Consider the following 8893-nt stretch of genomic DNA (forward strand, 5'->3'; position numbering starts at 1 on the left):
TCTAATTATAATCAATTTCCATGAGTTCAAAAATATGACAAAAACGATAGACATTCCTTTAGATTATGTAATTTCTTTGATAATTATATATGTACTAGATTATGTATTCATTTTTATTGAATTAGTTACAAAAATATAAAATATATAAATTTTGAATATATTATTTTGACTCCCAAAAGTTTTGGTGAAAATAATCTTCGGACAAGACTCGTACTTAAGTGACTCCTAATTTTTAAAGTAATGGATAAATTTATTTTAAGAAGTTACAGTTTACTATCAAATGGTTACATTTCATGTTACATCACTACCTGTACATTTTCTTTTATTTATTTTTTAAATAAATAAAATAAAAAAAGGATGAAGAGTCAATGAAGTATTAACTAGAGCCGAAATGGAAGTGAGGTTTGGGAACTGCTTCGAGCACCGGAAACCTCAGGTACGGTGTCACCCTCAGGTTTGGACTCTTCCTCTTTTTCCTCTTCTTCTACTATCTCTGGATAGCCGTTAACATTCTCTCTCACTCTCTCTCTCTCTCCCTTCCACCATGCTTTCTCTCTCTTCCAAACCCTTCTTCTGCAGTGACACATTCAAGAACCACCACCACCACCACCACGCGCAACCCATCGACTTTGGCTGAATCGCGAATTCCGTTAACAGCCTCTTGTTCAACTTCATTTTCCTAAGATGGGTGCTAGGGTTCCCGTTCAGCACTACAATCTCAACTCTCCCTCTTCCTTCATCGAGAGCCCTCTGCACGTCCTCAACGCCGTCGACGCCCGAACCGCTGCCTCCGCCATCGATCACATCACTGCCGGCGACAACCCCAATGACGATTCCGCCTCCGCCGTCGTCAGTGCCGTCTTCACCTAATTCTTTATCTTTTTCTTTTATTTCCTCTAATTTCAATTTTACCACTGTGTGACATTTCTTCAATTTTTGTTTAGGATTGCATGAACGTGCAGGTAGACGAGGACCGCGCCAGTCTCGATACCAACGAGTCTTCTAGAACAACTTCTTATGATATCTTGACAGTTGAGGGTAAAAAAACTAGCTTAAACTTTTGAATTCTGATGTTGTTCCAGTTGCGAACTGTTTTGGATACAAGCTAGACGATTTTCTTAGAGTTCTTTTTTAGTAGAGAAGCTCTCGCAAGCTCTTTTAGCTTTTATCGAACTAGGTTGTGGTTTTTTTAGTGGGGGTTGAGTTACTAGTTAAGGCGAACTGATTTTGATTCCACTTGGAACTAGATGTTTCGCCTATTGAATCGGCGAGGGCGAGGTTTTTGCAAATTGTTGTGGACCAATTTATCAATGACCGTGTGATTGAGGTGCCTGATTCTGATACTGATTACGCTGGCCAAGACAAAATGAGTAAGAGGAGGACCCGAGAGATCCAATATGAAGGAGACCCAAATTTTGCTCTGCCTTTGATGTATGTGGCGAATATGTATGAAAGTTTAGTTAGCGATGTGAATAATAGGCTTGCATCCTTGAATGGTATTCGGGAGAAAACAATTGGGGTAGCCCTTGAAGCTGCCGGTGGTTTGTACAGAAGACTGGCTAAGAAATTTCCTAAAAAAGGTAATGAGTTCGTATTTGTACCCTTGTTTGACAGATTTAACTTGCTTCAGTTTATTTATTTCTTTAGCAATTTACTTGTTTGAAGATGATTTTTCTATTCAATATATAATAACTCAAAAAAAGAAATTGAGCTTATGTGCAACTAGGGAGTTTGGTTTTTCCTTTTTAACAACATTTTGGTTTGATTGCAACATTCGTTGTCTTTAATCTGAGTTCTCCCTCATCAGGACCATATACATTTAAGAGAAGAGAATTAGCTACATCTATGGAAACAAGGACAAGATTCCCAGAGCTAGTTATACAAGAAGAGAAGCGTGTTCGATTTGTGGTGGTTAATGGATTAAGAATTGTTGAAAAACCAAATAATGTTCCAATTGATGATGCTGAGTGGTAAGTCTATTGTTGTTTTCTCTTTTATACTCTTTTAATTTGTTGTTGGCTTTTTGATTAAGATTTATTTAGGTAAGAGTCCTTTTTCTTTTACCGTAAATCATTGATATGATTTTCTCTAACCTAAATTCTTAATTAGAAAAACAGATGCACAGAACAATTGAGATGGTCCAAGGTTGAAATTGCAAATGGTGTCATTCATCTTGTCACCAGTGTAGTGTGGCGTATGCCTTTCATGTAATAAGTTATTTCTATTTGTAACTTCTATAAATAAGAAGTAAGAAAATTCAGATATCCTTAGGGGGGATAGGAGCTTTCTATACAAGAGAAAACAGTGGGCTGAACTGACTCTTATATGCTACAAAGAAATCCAGTCTCTCTGCATATTAAGAAAGAAATTTCCCTTTACAGAAGCCGATAATTTTTTTATTGTCATGGGTATCCTACAGCCCATTGGGCTGAAGACTAATCCTGCATTGCACGCCTGACAGGTTTTCACATAAGGTTAGAATCAACAGGTTTGAGAAAAGCCAATATTCAAACATATCTCAATATTTGGGTAATGATACATCCTTAAAGTATGAGCATTTCTCTTCTAAAGTACACCAGAGAATTGCATAAACCAGATATTGCTATGAAAATTTTCGGTCTTTTATTGAATTGAAAACATCTTGAAATTATATCTTTTGTTTCGAGGTAAAAGCATACCCTTATTCTTCACCAAGAAGTTCAAACAGATTATTCCACAAGATAACATTCAGTTAGCTCCCAAACAATTCCAAAATAAGAAAGATATTGTTTTTGACCTAGATCTGAATAATCAAGAAAACAGAAGTGTGAGATCCACAAATCTACAGAAAAAGTCTTTGACTCTTTGTAGTTGTCTGATTAATTATCAATGCCTAAATGAATGACTTGACTTTAGTGCGAGCTGGGTGATTTAAAATGATTTATGGAGGTATCCCAATCCTACATATTTGATGTAAAACATACATGCTTTGAATTCTATATTACATGGTACTTTACTAAAGTAGTTTCTTGTGGAAATTGCTGTAGCTGTTCAGCTTGCAAAGCAGATAATAACATTTAGTATGGGTCATAATTTGCTCATCTATATCTTATGAAAACTACTGATTCTAAAGTTCATGTAATTGGTGTATTTATGTATTCTCCTATGTCATTGAATAGGGTTTAGTATATCTACACTGATAAGTACCATATCTGATGCATGTACTTGAATTCTACCAAGAGAAGATACATTTATTAAAAGTGATTTGGGAAGAATAGACTTATCTATCTGAATTTACAAGTCCCCTCTGTTCTATGCAAAAAGAATTATAAAGCTAACTCCTAAAGTACTTGAATTCCTTTTAGATTCAATGATGAATTATAAGCACTTCTGTAGTGGATTTGTTTTCATGTTAGTGGGAAACGTTGGGAACCTCAGAAGTCAGAGTTTCATGAAATGAATAGATCTCAAATGACATACAACATACAGTGTGATTGATTTTGCAGCATAAGTGAAAATGCTGCAATACTTGGATTATTTTTTCAAAGCTAATTAGACCTATATACTTTACTATAGCTTCGGCTAAATGATTTCTATATGTCTTTCATGTGGGTGTTAGGCATCTCCCCTTATTTTATTCTATTTTTTGAATTTCTTGAGTTACTTTTTCTGAGTTGCTGACCTGTATTATAGAAATATAAATTGAACTATTTTATTTATATCAGAATCCTATTGTGTCATGAGAAATAGTACTAATATTTTGTTTGTAGTTTGTTGCTATGTCAAAATTTTGTCATGCTAATTGCATTCGAGTTAGAAATAGTTCTCTCTTATGTTAATTTGGCTTGTGCCACTTTAAAAAAATACGTTGGTAAAGACTTTTTATCTGTTGATGGTTTGTGTATTGCTTGCATAGGCCTTTTACTGCATTATTGGAACGGTTAACAATACTCTCTGATGTCAAACTTGCCCATGGCATTTTAAGAAAGCACATGTTTGAAGATATTTGACTTGCCTATAAGCCCAAATAATACAATGAGATTGAGATTGAACATTTATTTGAACTTTGCAAAGTATGTAATACTTGGTCTCACTTGGTTTTAGGTTTAGGATATTTGACCTGCTTTTGGTTTACTTTATTTTTAGCCTAGGTCTTTCTATTTCTCGATTCGGAAACTACTGGTGAGCCTAAACAATACAATGAGATAGAGATTGAACATTTATTTGAACTTTGCAAAGTGTGTAACGCTTGGTCTCACTTGGTTTTAGGTTTAGGAGATTGACGGGTAGGAGTGAAGTTGCTATCACAGCTAGCGATTACAAATTTTACTCTCCAAGACACAAGTACAGGCGTGGTTCTTCAATTTCACTTTCAAGCATTCCAGATATCCCTGTATGTGATGTGCTTCACTTTTGGCATTTGAATTTCTTCCTTTAAGATGCATAATACTACTGCAGTTTTGTGCTCAATGCCTTTGGGATGAGTTTTACTAGCATGATGAAGATGATGCACTTTTGTAATCTGTTGCTTGCATGTATTATTGATATGCCATGATGTATATTATACTAAATGAAATAAAAAGACTATTTCCAGGATGTATACATTGTAGTTTCTGCAATTCTTTATTTCCTAATATTATCTAGTGCTTATGCTGATTGACTTTTGGCTTTTTTTAGAGTTATACTGGAGCGGAAAATTCTAGTACATTGGCTACTACTCAAGGATTTCGCTCAGTAAGTGATATCTAAGTTGATATATATTATTGTCATTGTTGTTTTGTGATAGATACCTAGTGCCCTATGCAGTGAATAAAGAGAATTCCCCTGAATACAGCTACAAATTTGCAGAACTGAGGGTCTGCACTTCCTGATGCCCATAGGCCCTAATTATCTCACCACTGAAAAAGTGTCCCTTATTCCCAGCCCCGCTTATTTATATGCAAACAGACCTTTTTTCTTCAAAGTTCAAACACTATAACGTAAGCTAACCTAAAGTAACTAGCTTTATCAATTCTCCTTGAGGAACTAATACCAACAAACATCTAAAATACTCATGCGCCCCTAATGTTCACCTGGTACTCAAGGTGAAGAAGGGTTGTGTAAAGGCCCTTAACATTTGTTGACAAAATTCCACCAAGGTCTTGTTGTTAGCAATTGTTTGTATCTTTTTCTTAGTAAGAGATGCAATAGCAAGTTAATAAACAACACGAGTTGCCCTTTGAAGAGCCAAAAAAACTCATGGAACTCTATTTTTTTGGAAATCCAAACTTTCCTCCTCAGCCATTATTACAAATTGAATTTTAAGTTTTACTCAACCTTATAAAATCAGCTTGTACGGTTAGGTATGCACCGACTTATATACTATTATTTAACTATATATCTAGTCGATGTGAGATTTTTAACACATCTTCTCATGCTAAAGACTAGACACATTAAATGTGAGATTGGACATTTGCGAGTAATCCAATAGTGGCCAAATCGTAGATGATACAATATGTTTAACAAACCTTGCTATTATTGTTAGGATAAACTTCAATACCATCTTATAAAATGAATGTAAGCCTAACTCTACCTCACAAATGATTTATAACATGAGTTTTGCACTCACTTGTATGCTATAATTTGACTATATTTCTAATCATTGTGGGATTTCTAACAAATTCGAACATTTGGCATAGAACTTGGTGAGTTGTACCTGCCTGCCCCATTGTGTAAAAAATTTGACCTGCTTTCATTATTCCATGTCCTCCCATCCTATCACAATCACAACCTGTGCTTCTGCTCAGAAGTTGCCGCACAATGCACTTCTATTTGTCTCAGAAATTGTGCGAGGGGCAACGTTCAGTCGTTCTTGCAATGCCAGTGGTGAAATCTTGGTCAACATGTGTAGTCTGTTTATCAGCAGTGAGTCAACGTATGTGATTTTTGAAATGTCATAATCAATTATGGAAGCTTTTCTTCTTTTTTCACTTTTTTATTTTTAAAACAATGGATGCATAAATTTATTAAAAGTAAATTAAACAATTTAAACAAAATAATTTGCACTCTAATTTTTCTGCTCCCTTTCCACTCCAAAGGCAGATCAAGTTCTCCACCATATATGGTTTGTTGCACTATTTTTGCTCAATCCATTGCCATGGATCTGGTTTCTTTTACCTCTAGACTTTCATTTTATCTTCTTGTTTGTTGAACACAAGAACCTTCTTCTATTTTGTTACCCAGGATTTCAGTTCTTCACCTTCATCCCCCTTTTTGTTTCCTTTCTCTATAGTTTTCGTTCTCCTTCTTGGTTTTCAACTTGAAGATCTGGATTGTACTCAGGTTGGAATTGCTTAAGCGGAGCCCTCTGGGACACCCCTCCTTCCCCATTTGCTGCAGGTTTGCTAACGTGAGTAACCTTCCATTCTTGGTTTCAACGATAGACATATCCTTCCTCTTCTTCCACAGCCAGCTCCAGCTTTCCCTCTTTTCCTTTCAGGTCAAAGTATTGTTCTCAGAATGGAGCTGTAATACCAATTGATTGAATCTGGACCAGAAACGAAGAACAAAAATGAATTGATTGAATATTCAAGATATTTGAGAGACCATGTTCTACCCCCACTCTCATGTGTCTAATTCTTTCTCAAATGGAAAGATAGATCTCTCACTCAACCTGCTTCCTATTTATAGACAACATGCATTGTATTTTCTACCTCCCAGCTCACTGACCCAAGTAACGAGCTCACTAACGTAACTAATTACTAAGTAGTGCAAATTTGTCATTGCTCCCCCGCCAACAGTCCTTGAATCCTTCATATGCACTATCCACAACTCTTAAGATATAAGTTTTGGTGGCAATAGATAAGAACCTCAAGACAACCCCACTGGAAAAACTAATCGTTGTAATTAGATAGCGCAAGGCTGTATAATCCCTGAAAAACTTTTACATTTTTATCATGCTTGGCACCCCTCTCACAATCTCAAGTGAAGATTACAATGTTGGCATCACCATTTATACTTCTCATTTGCAATATGATGAAATCCTGGACATTCCAGTTGATAGAAGATTGATATCTTTTTACTAATAGGAAGTAGGGAAGGTCTACTCTGAACACAGCCACAAGTTTGCAAAACGTCAACTGTCTGTCTTCACCTCTCAAAGCCCAAATCCCCCAATTCTCTCACTTATGACACCTGTCCCAGGTCCCCTCTTTTTCTTTCTATGCAAGCATGCATTATTTCTTGAATTTATTTTGAGCCCTCCTAAGCTACGTAACTGAGTTTATCGCTGTCAAACTAACACCAACATATATGACAGTTTGTCTGTCATGACCTCAGTGAACTTGTTTAGGTAAGACCCACAGATGACATCAGTGACTATATTAGTTTAAGTTGGATCAAATATCAATTTGTTGCCAAGGGTGATTGGTGTCTCCCGTGTTATAACTTTACAATAATTACATTTAAGCGCTGAGCGCGAGCTTCCTTTGCCTTTTGTGTACTTCTGGGAATTGGGTTTGTTTACCCTATTTTCATACCTACGCAGTTACTTTGGCTTCTTGGTGTGAATCTTGGGACATTTTCTTCCTGTTACTTTTAGTGATGAATTATTTTTTTTCTTACCAGCCACAAAACCAGCAGCAAACCCCGTGCAAACATCACTTGCAATCATTTCCACATCAACCTCAGTTTCACCCAGTTCTCCAGAACAATTCAACTATGCACCAAAGTCAGCATGCTGGGCCGTATACTCAGAACCCTCAAAGTGGTCCTCCCTCACACCTATCAGAAATTTCTCATGCTCACCAACCAATATCAATATCTCAACACATGACTTGCTTACAACCACTTTCTGGTGGCCATGTTGGAGGACGCTTGCACATGATGGTGAGTTTATTTGATAGATTTTGTTTTATTAAGCAAGGAGAGAGATTTTGAAATTCAATATGCTTGCCTAAAAGTGTGGTAAGACAACCTATTAATGCCGTTTTGCCTCATCTCTAATTGCTGGTCTAATTTAATATGCTTTAAACTTTTTAACATTTAGACATAACTATGAAAGTAAATAACAGTTTATGATTTCTCTTTAGGACTTCACATTACTAAGGTTTCGCTTTGTCTGCCTTGTTATGCATACTAGGAATCAATATGTGCACATGACCTGGTCAACAGTTTAAATATCTTTATGATGATATGAGACACTTGAACAAATGGTTTATTTTAGTGATGTTAGGTGTTTGACATTTCTTTAAACTACTTTTTCTTTTGCTGAGTTGTATCATGTTGCTTATTATACAGCCAACAACTCCGGCAAAGTTTTGTGATGAATGTGGGGCTCCATATCTGAGGGAAACATCCAAGTTCTGCTCCGAGTGTGGTTCAAAGAGGTTAGGAACATAGTAGGATTGGACTAGTTTTACTAGTCCATATAGCTTTTGTCCTCATCATTTTTTTTATCACAGTGTACTCAGGTTTTTTATATTTATTAGTATTCTTACTTTTTTTTTTTGGAGAAAATGTATTTAGCCAAATAAAAATAAAAGAATATAGTTTTTACTCGAAAGGTGTGCTCTGGTAAATAGTTGTAGATATATAGCTCTATCTATTAGGGTTTGCACTTGTATTAGCTTTGCGAACCAGAAGCCGTGAAACTGACAAGTTTGTTTTTTTTTTTTTTTTGGCTTTTTGCTGTTTCAGTAGTAGGACGGTCTAACTAAATATTTTCTAACAATTAACCACGTGGGTGTGGTAAAATAAGTGAAACTTTATTATGGATTACACTCTTTTGGTTTCACTCCCAGTGGTGATGATCAATGCTAACTTGGTTTGAAATACGATAAAATAGGTAGTACATAAAAGCTGGTGCCCTCTTAAGCATGGCAGTATGAATTGAAAACCATAGACCCTTGACTTCGGCTTATCAAATGTACTTTAT

At 35.9% G+C, this 8893-nt stretch overlaps 1 protein-coding gene across 2 annotated transcripts; it reads left to right on the forward strand.

The window, feature by feature from the left end:
• Positions 1 to 380: 380 nt before the first annotated feature.
• On the forward strand, positions 381 to 8521 carry LOC114176295 (uncharacterized protein At2g02148). 2 transcript variants are annotated; one of them, XM_028061281.1, is made up of 9 exons: positions 381 to 454; positions 580 to 849; positions 945 to 1038; positions 1248 to 1580; positions 1808 to 1970; positions 4249 to 4372; positions 4657 to 4713; positions 7585 to 7845; positions 8257 to 8521. In XM_028061281.1, exons 2-9 carry the CDS (start codon positions 685 to 687, stop codon positions 8356 to 8358), a joined length of 1299 nt encoding a protein of 432 aa, XP_027917082.1. In that variant the 5' UTR covers positions 381 to 454; positions 580 to 684; the 3' UTR covers positions 8359 to 8521. The 2 variants fall into 2 exon arrangements, with proteins under 2 accessions (XP_027917082.1, XP_027917083.1); XM_028061282.1 differs by having other exon boundaries at positions 387 to 436.
• The last annotated feature ends 372 nt before the right edge of the window (positions 8522 to 8893 follow it).

The sequence above is a fragment of the Vigna unguiculata genome, chromosome 3 (assembly GCF_004118075.2).
Source record: "Vigna unguiculata cultivar IT97K-499-35 chromosome 3, ASM411807v1, whole genome shotgun sequence".
Lineage (NCBI taxonomy): Eukaryota > Viridiplantae > Streptophyta > Magnoliopsida > Fabales > Fabaceae > Vigna > Vigna unguiculata.

Excerpts from the sequence above, each read along its gene's own strand:
- LOC114176295 (XM_028061281.1), top strand. The coding sequence starts at position 685 with ATGGGTGCTAGGGTTCCCGTTCAGCACTACAATCTCAACTCTCCCTCT. Across the intron at positions 4,373-4,656 it reads CAAGCATTCCAGATATCCCT|AGTTATACTGGAGCGGAAAA; the intron begins GTATGTGATGTG and ends GGCTTTTTTTAG. Across the intron at positions 7,846-8,256 it reads GAGGACGCTTGCACATGATG|CCAACAACTCCGGCAAAGTT; the intron begins GTGAGTTTATTT and ends CTTATTATACAG.